Genomic DNA, 16,200 nt, shown 5'->3' with positions numbered 1-16,200 from the left:
CACCCCTGGGCCAAAGCATCGGGACATTAGGTCTGTGGGCCAAAGCATCGGGACATTAGGTCTGTGTCCCAAATGGCACTATTCCCTACATAGTGCATTACTTTTGACCAAATACCTATGGGCTCTGGTTAAAAGTAGTGTACTATGTAGAGAATGTGGTCCCATTTGGGACACATACTGGGAGTTATGGCCAGGAAACAGTTAAATCAGCCATAATGGAGACATGAGATTGCTGTTAGGAAAACCACTGGAAGGGAAGGATTGATGGTGGAACATCCTTCTAATCTGTACGTGATTTCTAGCTGAGTTGAGTGCACCAGGAAGTTCTTAAGCTTGCTGTTTACCTCAGAACAAATTGGCTCAAGTGTTACATAAAACCCCTGGAGAAAAGTTTCCAACACTGAACAGAGAATACCAATCAACCAACCAGAAATGGTTGAAGATAGTGTTTGTTTGGATGACTTCTAATACAAAACAATAGAATTGTATCAAACGATTTGAAAGACATGATATGTATTAATTTGTGAATGTTCATCATTCATTTCATGTATTTTTGTATTTGTATGTATTATGGATCCCCATTAACTGCTGCCAACACATCAGCTACTCTTCCTGGGGTCCAGAAAAATTCAGGCAATTTTCAAACATTACAATGCATTCACAGATTTCACAACACACTATGTGCCATCAGGCCCCTACTTCACCACTACCACATATCTACATTACTAAATCAATGTGTATGTAGTGTGTGTGTGTGTGTGTGTGTGTGTGTGTGTGTGTGTGTGTGTGTGTGTGTGTGTGTGTGTGTGTGTGTGTGTGTGTGTGTGTGTGTGTGTGTGTCTGTGCCAATGTTTGTGATATGGTACAATGATGGTCAGATTGGGAATTTGGCCTGAACACCAGGGTTAACAACCCTACTCTTACGATAAAGGCAATGGGATATTCGTATCCACAGAGGACACCTGTTCAGTGTCCCCTCTGAAAGACCGTACACAGAGCAATGTCCCCACTCACTGCCCTGGGGCAATGGGATATAAAAAAAAATAAAAAAACAGAAAAAAGTGCATCCCACTGGCATTCCAACTCCACTTCCAGCAGCATCTGGTCTCCCAACCAGGGAATGACCAGGACCCACCCTGTTTTGCTTCAGAAGTAAGCCAGCAGTGGGATGCAGGGTGGTACTAACTTCAATGTAGTGACGTCCAAAGGATACGTAATAGCAATGACCGTATAGGAAACGGAGTGTTCTGATTGGCCCTGATGTCTTTAGAGTGAGCCTGAACGCTACCCCTACAAATAGGCGGGGTTTATGACTTTGTGGCTGGGGTAACTAGTTACGACCCTCCCGCGATGTACTGGTAATACAGTACTCATCTCAGAAACGCGTGTGCTTCTCAAAACCTACAGCAGAGGACGACACATACCATCTTTATTTTAGAGCGCTTTCTATGTTGCTCTTCATTGGACGGGTAAACTGCAGTTTGATGGTGAAGATAATGTCACTGTCATGACATTACGGGTTACTTGGGTGATGCTCGTGCGTAATTAAGCATCTGGTGCGCATCATGGGGTCCAAATAAAGGAACATTTCCATATCAAAGGTCTGTTGCTTGGACATGATGCCTTGGCATTTCGACTCAAAGTCAGTAACTGACCAATTAAGGGTTTTGAGGACTGTTGAATTGCGGGAGCTTCTGCGGGATGAAGAAAAAATTAGCCAGATCATCAGATTCAGCCAAAAGGTATTTCCCGTTTATTTACCGAAAATCTTACACACAGTTTGATGTGGTTACTGTGTGTGTATAAAGAGTGTTTTCCTTCTTGTTTTTTAATGATGAAACTTTTAATTTACATTAGAATGGGCATATTTTTTAAGGTCAGCAAATATTGCAATATAGTTATTCGCTCCTGTAAAATATGACCAAATACAGGATATAATTAGTATCATTAGTAAGATATGACAAAATATACCCCTTTACTTTTTCCAAATGTTTTTGTTACATTACAGCCTTATTATAAAATGGATGATTTTTTTTTTTTACCCCTCATCAATGTTAACAAAATACACCATAATGACAAAGCAAAAACAGGTTTGTAGAAATTTTACATTTACATAAGTATTCAGACCCTCAACTCAGTACTTTGTTGAAGCACGTTTGGCAGCGATTACAGCCTCAAGTCTTCTTGGGTATGACGCTACAAAGCTAGGCACACCTGTATTTGGGTAGTTTCTCCCATTAGTCTCTGCAGATCCTCCCAAGCTCTGTCAGCCTGGTTGGGGAGTGTCCCTGCACAGCTATTTTCAGGTCTCTCCAGAGATGTTCGATGAGGTTCAAGTCCGGGCTCTGGCTGGGCCCCTCAAGAACATTCAGAGACTTATCCCGAAGCCACTCTTGCGTTGTCTTGGCTGTGTGCTTAGGGTCATTGTCCTGTTGGAAGGTGAACCTTCACCCCGGTCTGAGGTCCTGAGAGCCCTGGAGCAGGTTTTCATCAAGGATCTCTCTATACTTTGCTCCTTTCATCTTTCCCTCGATCTTGACTAGTCTCCCAGTCCCTGCCGCTGAAAAACATCCCCACAGCATGATGCTGCCACCACCATGTTTCACTGTAAGGAAGGTGCCAGATTTCCTCCAGACATGCCGCTTGGCATTCAGGCCAAATCGTTCAATCTTGGTTTCATCAGACCAGATAATCTTGTTTCTCATGGTCTGAGAGTCCTTTAGGTGCCTTTATGCAAACTCCAAGCAGGCTGTCATGTGCCTTTTACTGAGGAGTGGCTCCCGTCTGGCCACTACCATAAAGGCCTGATTGGTGGAGTGCTGCAGAAATGGTTGTCCTTCTGGATAGTTCTCCCATCTCCACAGAGGAACTCTGGAGCTCTGTCAGAGTGACCATTGGGTTCTTGGTCAACTCCCTGACCAAGGCCCTCCCCCAATTGCTCAGTTTGGCCAGCTATAGGAAGAGTCTTGGTGGTTCCAGACTTCTTCCATTTAAGAATGATGGCGGCCACTGTGTTCTGGGGGACCTTCAATTACACTTGTTGTACCCTTCCCCTGTGCCTCGACACAATCCTGTCTCAGAGCTCTATGGACAATTCCTTCAACCTCATGACTTGGTTTTTGCTCTGACATGCCCTTTCAACTGTGGGACCTTATGCCTTTCCAAATCATGTCCAATCAATTGAATTTACCACAGGTGGACTCCAATCAAGTTGTAGAAACTTCTCAAGGATGATCAATGGAAACAGGATGCACTTGAGCTCAATTTTGAGTCTCATAGCAAAGATCCAAATAGTTATGTAAATAAGGTATTTCTGTTTTTTATTTTTTATAATTTTGCAAACAAATCTAAAAACCTGTTTTCGCTTTGTCATTATGGGGTATTGTGTGTAGATTGATGAGGAGCATGTTTTATTTAATCCATTTTAGAATAAAATGTGGAAAAAGTGAAGGGGTCATAAATATTTTCCGAATGTACTGTATGTTTTTTGAATGTCATTATCCTGTCCAGTTTCAGGGGCTTCAGGGAGCAAAGGAGACTGTGTTGGTCTCCAACAGTAGATTGGCAGAGACCAGTCTCTCTCATGAGCCAGAGCTCAATACTGGTAAGCTATGGTTAGCCAAGAAGTACCAGGAACTGGAGAAATTCACCAATATCATCCAAGCCAAACAGAACCAACTTGGTGAGTCAAATTGTTTTGTATTATTTTTGGGAACATCAAAGTTTCAGAATACTTGCCATTTTCACTAACTACTTCTGCAATTTTGTCAGTTAGTCACAACTGTGCTTATGCCCCTTTCATTATACAAATCTACTGTTGCCTTTCTGGTAGTTTTAGTAGAGAAACAAAGCCTTCACATGGTCCAGTGGCTTCTTCTGAACAAGCTGGCCCACTCTGAAGAAGAATGTGATGTAAGGCTGGACTAATTGTGTAACACAAATGATCAAATGATCAATTAAGCAATCATATTAATATCATATTTGAGTGTAATAGTAGACTATACCAAACATTGTGTCTTTCTATCTTATAGGCTCTCTCACAGAGATTCACAGATGGGAAAATATCCCTGGAGCATTTTGTGGAGTCATGTCAAAGATCTTGTAAGCTCTACCATATTCGTCTGGTTCAGGCAGAGAAAATCCAAGAGTTTATCAAGCCTGAACACAAACCCCAAAGGCCCACTGAGAATCACAATAGTAGAGAGCCATCAGTTTACTTCCCCCTGAGCCCCCATCCCAATATCTGCCATGTTTTCTATGGCCTCACCCCTGCTATTATTCTGCCTAATGTCTACCACTCTGTCAGCTCTGCTCCGGTCCACTTCCGGATGGGTCCATATCTACCGCCCCTGAGTGACCACATCATCAACAATGCTCAACTTATGAGGCCTGTAGCCTCACCTTTTGACACATGTCAACCTGTGGGCCTTAGAGTGTATGGAAAGGGACATGCTCCCAGGTGGCCAGCCAGGCCTGTACGTCTGCAGCGACTCAACAACATACAGTCCAGACATCTTCAGCAGGACCCACCACCACATTGACACTGTTGGGTAAAAAAAGACATCAACTGTTACTCTCTGGACTATAATGAATTTGTGTACTTTATGATTGTGTCTGTAAAACAGTACCCCACATGTGAAACAAGTTCATTGAGAATTGATTGACAAAAGAAACAAGTTGATTAAGAGCGTTGAATAAACACATTGTGGGTTTTGTTTCATATCCAGGCTCCCCTCATGTCATTGGAACATCATACTGTAGGCATCAATGCTTTCTTGGGTTAGGAAAACCCTAAACTCACTGTGCCTCAGTGCAGTGGGTCACAAGGTGAACTTGAACGCTTCACCTAGCTATATTTGATAGCTCAGATCATCCTCTCTCCACAGAGACTCTCGCTAAGGTCAGCCAAGGACCACATCTAGAACTGTCAAACTGACAGTTTCTTCAAGCCTCAAAATTACACATGTTCACTATACTTTTTATTACATCCGAACCTAATGTTGAATCATTGTACCAAAAATCCAGGTTACAATACAGGGGGGGGGGGTCAATGTAAATAGTCCAGGTAGCCATTTCATTAGATGTTCAGCAGCCTTAGGGCTTGGGGGTAGAAACTCTTAAGGAGCCTTTTGGTCCTAGACTTGGCGCTAGGACCGTGCGGTAACAGAGAGAACAGTCTATGACTTGGGTGAGTGGAGTCTTTGACATTTTTTTAATGAAAGCACAGTTGCCTGATTCCATTGAATGACTAACACTGTCTACAGTACTCAGTGGCTGTCATTTGTTCCCCCAGTTACGTGGATCACCAGACCAAGGATTCGCCTGATCAGCCATAGGGTTAGCCAGACTGCCATCTAGCCTAATCAAGCTCACTGCACTAATTAGCTGTCAGAGAGAGGCCAGTGAGTTTACAGGGGCTGATTAGTGATGCGGAGGATGTGAAGGCCTTTGTCAGACAGCTTACTTCTGTTACAGCTATGTCAGCAGCCCCTATTGTCCTAAGCGGCTCAAATTGGGCAATTTTCTCATCTGTCATCTAATCATCATGCGCCTGTCAACTCCACATCTCTGTGTCTCTCCTTTCTTGGTTGAAGTTAATGGGCTCAAGTTATTTTATTTCAATAGGTGACCACTAGATACAATTTGCATGCCACAAATGATGCTACAAAGGATCACAATTACTAAAGGAGTTTAGATTTAATGACACTATCCCATCATTGAAAAGTATCTGTAAGGAACCTCTTCAATGCACAGCAGTACCAAATAAGGCTATCACTCAGGAATACATCTTCATGAGGGTGTTTATGTTTCCTTCCTAGAACAACTAGCTATGTGTATAGGGATTATGGGGTATCTGTGTCACTATCCGTTGGTATAGTAGGTATTGGGTGACTCTTAGAGGGGTTTAATAGTGTAAGAATACATGTGGGGCAGCTTTGGCTGACCTAGTTCTGTGAATGTTCTCTAACTAACAAGCACCTGTGTTCTGCATTCCAAATGGCACACTATTCCCCATGGGCCCTGTCAAAAGTAGTGCACCCCTGCACATCGAGTCAGTACAGGTACTCCCTGTAATTAGCTTAATTTCTTTTTACTTAGTTATTCACTGTGTATTTATTCCTCATGTCACTATTTACATTTTTTTTTACATTTATATTTAACTATGCATTGTTGGAAAAGGCCCCATAAGTAAGCGTTTCACCGTTAGTCTACACCTGTTGTTTATTAAGTATGGGACAAATACATGTGATTTCAATAGGGAATACGGAGTCATTTGGCACTCAACTCTGAACACTAAGCAGAAAAAGGCTACAACAGACAACCAAATAACCATGTAGTTATTTTACTAATAATAAATTATATTTTACTCCTAAAATAGCACAACATGACATAATAAATAACATATTTAGGACATCCAACATTCATAATTATTTTGGACTCTTCAAGACTTGTTCCAAAATTGCAGTTACTGTATACCAGCAGTAATAAAGTATTATAAAACAACTTCACATGCAGTGGTAATATGAACAGTACCACCTCCTTATCTAAAAGCTAATGGTTATGGCATTGGATTGCTTACTAGAATGTTGGATTATTTGTTATGAATACAAAACCACCAGGATTAGGCATTAAACAAAAAATAAATGATTATGGATGTTTTGAGGAAAAGTTCTCACGTTACAAATAGGCATAATACATAACTTAAATAACATTTGATGGTCACATTATGAACCTTATAGACCAGCGGGGAAGCATAATATATCATCCCTAACCTACTGTAAACACAAGCTACATAAACCGACGCTAGTCTGTCGGGCCATTAATTCCATTATTGAGTCACAAAGTTGTATCAATAGTCTGTGTGTGGCCCATAGTCTCTGGTACAAGGCATCATGGATACACGTGGGGTCACACATCCCTGCAGGGGGTGTATGTTCCTGTACAGAAGTCAGACTCGTAGCCTGAGTGCCAGTTTGTTTGTGCCATCATGCCAACTCCTTGTCAATCATTGTCAAGGCTTGACAAGGACATCAATGGAGTTGGCAAGAGCACAAACAGATCTGGGACCAGGCTAATACTTGTGTGGTTCCTCCTTTAAATGAAGATGTGCTCTGCCTGTACAAGCGGTCATAGTTTTGAACATCATAGTCAGTAGGAGAAATCCACACAGCAGTCCGTCAGGATGATACAGGTTAGATAAAGAGACTGCTGAGATCTCATCACATGCATCTTGATTTGATCATTTGTGACAAACCTTACAATGTTCCAGGAGCCAACATGAAGGAAAGAAGGCATGAACCTGAAGGGGAAGGAGAATCAGATTATTTAACCAAGCAGAACGATTTGCTTAATTCACTGTTCATATCTTGGAATTGTCTTGATTCAGCTAAAGATGATTTGAAAGCAATTTGGCTTTTGATCACTACACACCCTTTATAGAAGGCTTTGGGTCCCTCGTTTCTCATCATTGTAACAGCGCAGTTAATAGTACCGTTGTATTTTCCAGCTGAACAGTTCATGAACCGGTTCTTCACTACATCTACAGGAGACGCCACAATAGTGGTGATGAATCCAGAACTGAAGGCTGCCGTGAAATGGCAGGGCAGGTTATCTGTAAAAATAAAAAATATATAAAACTTACAAATTATATTACTTAATATACACTTTGAAGTAATTGTAACTATTAAAATGTAAACGTGTAGGTGTAAAACAAATGCCTGCCTACCAGTCATGATGTTATACTTCAGGATAAGTTCCTTGATGATGTCATAAGTCACCAGCTCCGAACAGTTCACTATGTCGTTACGAGTTATGTTTGGGCCACAACCTGGAAGATACATTTTTAATGAAACTGTCAATTATAACTTCAGAATCTTCTTTTTATGCATGTAAAGCAAAAGTAGTGTTTCTAATTGCAGTCGGCCTATCTTTCCAGAGTCCTCTGATGCTCTCAGTCCTGGCGATGGTTCTGTAGGCATCCATGATGCCGCTATATCTCTTTACCCCTTCCCCTTCGGCTCCCCTTACGTGAGCCTGGAACTGCACTTTCACCATGTCTGTTGGCTGAGCAAAGGCTACTGCCATGGCCCCGGTCGTACAGCCTGCCACCAGCCGACTCCCAATGCCTGCATCTATGAGAGTAGAGAGGAGTAGCGAGGATGAGATATGCAGTCATAAAACACCAAGCCATATTCTTTCAGCCACATTCCTTATATTCTACTTCCACCAACTCAGATAAAAATGTGATTGAGAGATCAATAAACTGATATTTTATACTGAAAATGTATGTTTCGTACTGTCTGTTCCCTGGGTGTAGAACTGCTTCATGGAGTCAGAGACCGATGCGGACCGAGGCAAAGCTCATCTGTCACTGGAGACCCGCCACTAGGCCGTTGTAGAGACTCCTGGGCCCCTCCGTCTTCACTATGGTGTTGATGGTGCCAAACCACACCTCTGTACTTCACCATCTTCCCTTCAGAGGACTTGGAATCGCCTTGGATCTAAGAAAGACAAACACGAGTGTTAATTCATCTGTCTTGAGAGTAATCCTAGTGACTATTTAATCAAGACAGAATACCTTTACGCAATCATTATGTAAAGCATGGCTACATTGCAATGACCATACCAGCATACCTGAATGGCGCAGCGGTCTAAGGCAGAATACATTATGCTAAATTATGTCAGTTTCACAGATCATAACAGTCAATGTTCTGTTGAACCTTAAAAACATGCATTTAGTTATATCTATCAAAAATTGGTAACCTTCAGTAATACTGAACAAACCGATTTGCAAGATACCGTAGGTCTTACAAACAATGAATTTAATTTGCAGCAGGGAGCCAAGGCAATAAGACTAGTTGAAATAGCATAGACCCAACTTAGACTTTATAATAATCATGTAACACTCCATAAGTGGTGTGGCCACCCATCTACTCAGCCAATGCATACATGTCCTTGATAGGCTGTGTGCCTGAGCAGTCTCTGGTATCAGGAACAGAAGTGGCTCTTGAATAGTGTGTGACTGCCTTGGGACACAGAATAGAACACTAGCCCACTAACCCGGACACCTGCAGAAATCCAAACAAAGGTGACATCACTTTAAGAACAAACTGTTCATCCCTTTGTTGGAAAAACAAGGACAACCAGACAGGTTTGTCAATCCTGTTGACTACTTGAATTTTTTTCTTCCCCTGTGACAATCCTTGATCATGGGTGCACACAGCAATAATAAATACACAGAAAAACATCAGTTACACTGGCAAACCATTTAATTAATAAAACCAATATTTAAATTAAATTCACATTCTTTACATAATTAGAAAGCACTGTACATGAGCAGCGACTAATCAAGATGTGTGGACATTCATAAACCTTTAGAAAACATACACCCAACCGTATATACATCACGACACACAATATCAAATAGTATTTAGAGAAAGTGCTAATGTTCATCCTTAAAATGAGATGCAAATATCTTTGCTGCTCTCTTGGTCTCTTCTGTCTTCACTGCAAATATTTAAATGTCAACCATTGTGTTCATTTTTTAAAATTTATTTCACCTTTATTTAACCAGGTAGGCTAGTTGAGAACAAGTTCTCATTTGCAACTGCGACCTGGCCAAGATAAAGCGTAGCAATTCGACACATACAACAACACAGAGTTACACATGGAATAAACAAAACATACAGTCAATAATACAGTAGAACAAAGGAAAACAAAAAGTCTATATACAGTGAGTGCAAATAAGGTAAGTTAAGGAAATAAAACATTTTGCTCCCTCTCCTCTAGTGTACTGCCTATGGGCTCACCAGAGCTCCAAGCTTCCAGGGTGTCAGTCTGTAGACCCAACTTCTCCCTCTCCCCCCCTGTTGGGTGAGGCTGGGGTGGTAGGAGTAGTCTAAGGCTTGGTGCTCCTCTGGTGCCTCCAGCCTATCCAGAGAGGCCAGGTCTGGGTCTGGCAGCAGGCTGGACAAGGGGCTGGTTCTGTCTGTTAGAGATGTGACCTCATTCAGAGGCCTGGGCTACACCACTGCCTCCTCATCTGTAATGAACACGATGGGAGACAGAGAGCTGGTTAAGTGCAGGGTGCAGCAGGTGTTAATTGTATAAAACCACAGGAGGAGGCAGGTAGCTGGGTCCAGGGGCAGGCAGAAGGTCATACACAGGAGGAGACAGGTAGCTGGGTCCAGGGGCAGGCAGAAGGTCATACACAGGAGGAGGCAGGTAGCTGGGTCCAGGGGCAGGCAGAAGGTCATACACAGGAGGAGGCAGGTAGCTGGGTCCAGGGGCAGGCAGAAGGTCATACACAGGGGGTCCAAAAGTGCAACAGTACAGGCAGGGAAATGGCTAGTAACATCGTCCGGGAGATAACAGGAAATCCGATAGGCTAAAGTACAGGCAGGGAATAGGCAAAAGGCGTCGTTAGTGAGGCAGGCAAAACTATCATACACAGGAGGATTAAATTACAGGAAAAACAGAGCTCACAAAACAAACAATACCTCACAATAAAAGGGTGCAAAGAACTGAACTAAATAGTGTGCGATGACATAGAGGTGTGTGAACAGGTGATCAGAATTCAGGGGATTGGGATCTGGAGAGTGAGCAGCATTCAGGGGATCTGTGTGTTTGACAGTGTGAGCTGGAAAGTGAGCTGTGTTCAGGGGGATCTACGTGTTTGAGTGTGAGAGTTGGAAGCAGACGTTACAGTATCGTCTCCATGCAATTATGTTCCTGTAGACCTTTTAGAAAGGAGAGGGAAGTGTTGAGTGGCCTGACTGTAATAAGTAATAATAATAATGTAATCAACAAGGAAATCCTCAAGACTTACACATTAAGTAACAGATTTTGGACGCCCTTTGGATAGGTTGTAGCGGTATTTATTAGAGAGGGGTAAATATAAAGATTTTGTTTGAGCGCCAGGCAGGTATTAACCATGCCGAAAGGAAAAGAGTAGAATAGAGAGAGTACCACTATCAGACCCACACACATCAGCAGAAGAGACTGCCTAAAGGGTAGCCTGTTTGCCAGATAGCCAGTGGAGAGAAAATAGAAGACACACTTCACAGCACAGGGTAACCCCATCAATAATGTCTCATACAATAATAAATGGCAGATCAATTGAACGGTAACTTCATTAGAAACAATTTACAAGAACCCTGTCATCAGAGGATTTACAATAATCTGTATTACCTTCCAGTGGAGGAGTGCAGAAGGTATGAATGTGGGGGGTGTTCATAGACAAAACAAAGGCCTTAAAATGTCCACAATCTTCTCTGCCACATGTCATTAGTACACCCCATCCCAATACAGTTAAAATACAATACACAACTTGAAAGCAACCTTCCTTTTAACTAAAATATGCACCCAAATACTTCTGGCAGGGCAATTATAGTCCAGCTTTAATGAACTTCAATGGGAAGTGTATTTGAAAAATAGAAAGTCTGTTGCAGGGTAAAGCACTGGAACGATGGAGGGAAGAACAAGAGATCTTAGCTGTGGTCTTCAGGTGTGCCGGAAGCTTCGCAACAAAGTTGCTACTAATCCATAACCGGCTGCGGTCCCAAACGATAACAACCACGACCTAGAGCGGTCACAGCAATGATTGAGTTAAATACTTCATAAACTACACACGCTGAAAATGAACAAGGACATCTGCAGCATAGCACACCCAATCAAACTGTAGCGCCAACCAAGAGCTCCCTCCCAGAGCGCTGAAAGAGCGGTATTTAATTCCTCCTTCCTTACTGCTGATGCGCTCTTAAAGTGGCAGCGCATAGTGAAGGCTCCGTGCAGGATTTCGCCACAAGGTTTGTGTCCCAAATCACACCCTAGTCCCTATATAGTGCACTACTTTTGAACAGAGCCCTATGGGAATAAGGTGCCATCTAGGAGATGTGAAAGCATCTCACCACTGATGAGGTTATTAACATCCCCAACCAGGTGGGTGGACTTGAGGAGGAGCTGAGAGGAGTCTGTCCCTGTGCTCATCCAGTCTGGAGAGAGGAAGGTAGGGGTGGACAACTCACAGCTGAAGTACCTCTGGATGTCATCCAAAAACACAACAAGCACATTCCTGACTGAAAAGTTACATTGGTGAAACTTTCTGTGTGGGTATACAGTAAACACAGTCCTGCCCTGTGGAGCCTGGTCAAATGTAGTGCACTACATAGGGAATATGATTACATTTGGGACACAGCCTGTGAGGTGTGGAAGGAGGTACAGTACCTGAGTGCTGAGAACAGAACTGAGCTGGAGGGATGGGCATCCCTCGCAGCAGCACTGGTGGGACGGCCCACTACCCCCCCCCCCCCCCCCCCCAATGTAACCATTACATACATTTGTTAAAGTGGTTCTCCAAAGTGAATTTCAGGCAGGTGTGTATGATACCATACACTTTATATTGCTTCCCATTGAAAAGCCTTTCTTACATGTTAAAGAAAGAATTGTGAGGGACAGAGCTAGAGAAACGAGCCCTACAGTACCTTTCTGACAGCAGCCTGTCGAGATTGTTGGGGTGTGGAGTTGATCCTCTGCTCTGTGTAGTGTCTGATGTGGGAGGGGAAGCTGCTGTATGTGGGTGGCTGTGGTGTGGTACTAGAGGAGGAGGGTCTGAAACAGAGCCTGACAAATAAACACACACACCACGGCTGTTAAACCCACACAGATCTTCAAGTAGAACAAAACACTGATGCACTCAAATCCTTTTGTGATTATTATGAGCCGTTCTGGCTCAGACAAGGCTACTTACTAAATGCTAAGATGCTTTAGGAAGAACCTAATACCGTTTCTCCCATCTCAGGGTCAGACTAACAGTGAAAGCCACTGCTGTACTCACTGAGGTGTCTTTGTTGCAGTCGTCACACACTGCCTGTCTCTGACCGCGCAGCTCCTGGACTCCCTTCAGGGTGGAGACAGACATTTTGAGCAGTCACTGGCTATTGAAGACAGTGATGTTGTACCAGCCACACACTGACTGGAAGCCTGACAGGAGAGGGGACAGGTCCACTGAGGCAAACCCAATCACCCACTCCACATCTAAAAAAGGCAAGACACAGCACCAATGAAGAAGGGCATTCCACATATTAAAACATCAAGAATTGTTGTCTGTTAGCTAGAGTTTTATTGTGTGTTACTACATTGCTGTACTGTACCTCCTTTATGCCAGACTTTGAACACAAGGGATTGTTGTGGATCCGGAAGAAGTAGCCTGTGTTTATCAAACAGTAGATCAGTTCATCATGACATGGTCTGACAGAGGGCATTCTCAACTAAGATGGTTCCAATAATCTCATCAGCACATTTGTTCATAATCATCCAAACAATCAATAATATGAATTGTTAACCATTGAATCTTTGGGCCCATTAAAATGGAATATTAAATAAACAGTATGTGTTGTCTAAACCTTTGGAGTAAGCTACGTATATAGATGGTACAAAGGTAGTCTACCTGTACTCATGCTGGCGGTCCCAGACAGGGCAGTGACTGTCTGCTATGGGAGCTGTGGTGACTGGTTCAGCAGAGTCCGCCATTACGTAGGACACACAACATCTAGGCAGCCCTCCACTACGCTCAGCTAGAAGACAGCCTGCCAAGGAGACAACACAGGACTCACAACCATCAATCATCAACAAGGTGTTAAAGGACACAATCAAAATGGATGACCCTACTGGAAGGATACATCCCAAGTGGCACCCTATTCCCTATATAGTGCATTACTTTTGACCAGAGCCCTATGGGCCCTGAAAACCTGGACTTGTATGGATAACATTGAGCAGCGACATTTTGAAACAACTTGATAAACAAATACCACAAATCTAATTACTAATTTGAAAGTGCATCACCCCCAGACGTTTAGTGACTACTTAGAACAAAAGCAGAAAAAACTAAGCACACAATTCCAACTAAACAAGTTCAAGCCGAGCAGGCATTTGAAAGAGTAAGAACATTTCTGTGAGACAACTTAAAGACGAAATCCATTAAAGCCAAGATAATGGAATTCATTGCCCTTGACAATCAATCGTTCTCTGTAGTGGATGATGTTGGCTTTCGCCGACTGGTCGAGCACCTCGAGCACCAGGACACACTTCCAAGTAGGCGCTATTTTTCAGATGTTGCCCTGGCGGAGTTACACAGTATTGTTGAAGCGCACATCCATGAGCTACTTGCTATGGGCGTCACTGCTATTAGCTTCACGACTGACATTTGGACCAGCGATGTGAGCCCCATGAGCATGCTGAGTCTGACAGCACAGTGGGTCGACTAGGATTTTGTACTGAGGAAAGCCGTATCGCATGCTCAAGAATGTGCTGGTTCTCATGCTGTGAACATGCAACATTCGATGGAATTCTCTCTTAGCCTCTTTACTGTGTCGCCATTGTAACGGTGGTGAAACGGCTAGCTTAGTTAGCGGTGTGCGCTAAATAGCGTTTCAATCGGTGACGTCACTTGCTCTGAGACCTTGACGTAGTAGTTCCCCTTGCTCTGCAAGAGCTGCGGTTTTCGAGCTGCGATGCTTCGTGGGTGACTGTTGTTGATGTATGCAGAAGGTCCCTGGTTCGCGCCCGGGTATGGGCGAGGGGACGGTCTAAACTTATACTGTTACACCACCATGCTCGATGCTAGGTACAAGGACCGCTACTTCGATGCAGACAAGAAACAGGGTTTACGTGAAATGTTACAGACACAGCTAGACCAGATAGACACAGACACAATGACAGTGTGCACCGAGGAAGAGAACCCACGACAGGAGGCCTGTCAGAGCTGAAACTTCACTGCTTGACATGTATGATGAAATCCTGGTTGAGAATGAAATGACTGAACAAATGAACAACGAAACCGCACAGGAAGTAAGTGAAAGAAATACGTTTTGATTATGTTTCACTGGGAATGGGGACATACGTAAATGCCAACAAAATTACTTTTTGGGAAGTGTGTGTGTTTCAACTATCTGTACTAGAATACTTAAAAGGACGTAATTTTTTAAAATATTGGTTATTGTATCGGTATCGGGTTTTTTGTCAAGGAAAATATTGGTTATCGGTATCGGCCAAAAATGTCATATCGGTGCATCCCTAATTGAAAGATTTGACTTTATCCCCTCCTCTGGAAATAATAGCAGCACAAACGGCCTTTTTGTTATCTTCCTTTGAAACTTCTAAATAGATCCACACAGCAGACATTGTGGGCTAGGTTAGGAATGCACGTGTAGCGCTGTATTTTTTGTGCCGTCATTACATCATCTACCTACGTTATATAGGTATGCACATCAGCTTTGACATCGGTTTTGCACAACAGCGTTAAACTAGACATCAGTCCGATGCCGATGTTGACATTTTTTTGCTAATATCGTCTGATTCTGATATGCTTACCGATATATCATGTATCCCTAATTGTTACTTTAGTTTATTTAGTAAATATTTTCTTAACTCTTATTTTTCTTAAAACTGCATGTTGGTAAAGGGCTTGTATATAACCATTTCACTATAATGTCTACACGTGTTGTATTAGAGCATGTGACAAATACGATTTGATTTGTTTTGACCGATGTCTGGTAAAAAGTTGTCACTCACGTGACTCGGCTGCCTGCCGCATTGCTCAGTCTCAACGCACACACACCCCTCCAGCCCTCCCCCTCCCCACCACTCACTCAGTAAAAGACTGCCTCTTACTGATAGTCAACTGCAGCAAGTCAAAGTGAAAATAATGCCATGGCGGCCGCGGTGCAATTTAGAAGTAGCTCAAAAAACTGTAACCCGCGACCAATACATTTTCACCCGCAACGTTGTTTTCAAAGTACACAATTTTGTCAGAAAACAGCAGACATGGCAACCCTGCTCCACCCCAACTCATTACCAGCACCAGTTACCACCAGAGAGCAGCAGTGCAGCACTGTTCTTTCTGTACAATACAGTAATTTCATAGAGGGTGAAACTAAAATCAACGTTCACAAATCCTAGTCATCAATTATTTGTGGAATCGCCTCCTGGAGAACTACTGGGTTTGCAGGCTTTTGCTCCAAAACCTGCTCTTTACACACCTACTTCAGCAAATCAAGGTCCTGATGAGCAGTTTATACATAAATCCAGATTTGCTTGAGCCCTCAAATTAAAATCTGGACCTCAAAGTCAGTTCTATTGCTTTGTTTCATGCTTCCACTCTAATCACTGATTTAGGGTACCGGAAAATGATGTCATGGCTTT

At 43.0% G+C, this 16,200-nt stretch overlaps 1 protein-coding gene and 1 pseudogene across 1 annotated transcript; one reads left to right on the top strand and one right to left on the bottom strand.

Annotated features, from left to right (window-relative positions):
- Nucleotides 1-1,518: 1,518 nt before the first annotated feature.
- LOC110503460 (vacuolar protein sorting-associated protein 37D) lies at nt 1,519-4,722 on the top strand. The gene is made up of 4 exons (XM_021581798.3): nt 1,519-1,742; nt 3,511-3,682; nt 3,833-3,912; nt 4,032-4,722. The coding sequence occupies exons 1-4, from the start codon at nt 1,617-1,619 to the stop codon at nt 4,539-4,541; spliced, it is 888 nt and encodes a 295-aa protein (XP_021437473.2). The 5' UTR covers nt 1,519-1,616; the 3' UTR covers nt 4,542-4,722.
- Nucleotides 4,723-6,894: 2,172 nt separating this feature from the next.
- LOC110503358 (dicarboxylate carrier UCP2-like) lies at nt 6,895-12,919 on the bottom strand (annotated as a pseudogene).
- Nucleotides 12,920-16,200: the final 3,281 nt, after the last annotated feature.

The sequence above is a fragment of the Oncorhynchus mykiss genome, chromosome 24 (genome assembly GCF_057628025.1).
Source record: "Oncorhynchus mykiss isolate SJ-2025 chromosome 24, ASM5762802v1, whole genome shotgun sequence".
In the NCBI taxonomy this organism is placed as follows: domain Eukaryota; kingdom Metazoa; phylum Chordata; class Actinopteri; order Salmoniformes; family Salmonidae; genus Oncorhynchus; species Oncorhynchus mykiss.
The sequence above is the reverse complement of the archived record's forward strand: the minus strand, read 5'-3'. Positions and strand labels throughout refer to the sequence as shown.

Excerpts from the sequence above, each read along its gene's own strand:
- LOC110503460 (XM_021581798.3), top strand. The coding sequence starts at position 1,617 with ATGATGCCTTGGCATTTCGACTCAAAGTCAGTAACTGACCAATTAAGG. Across the intron at positions 1,743-3,510 it reads TCATCAGATTCAGCCAAAAG|TTTCAGGGGCTTCAGGGAGC; the intron begins GTATTTCCCGTT and ends TATCCTGTCCAG. Across the intron at positions 3,683-3,832 it reads AGCCAAACAGAACCAACTTG|TTTTAGTAGAGAAACAAAGC; the intron begins GTGAGTCAAATT and ends CCTTTCTGGTAG.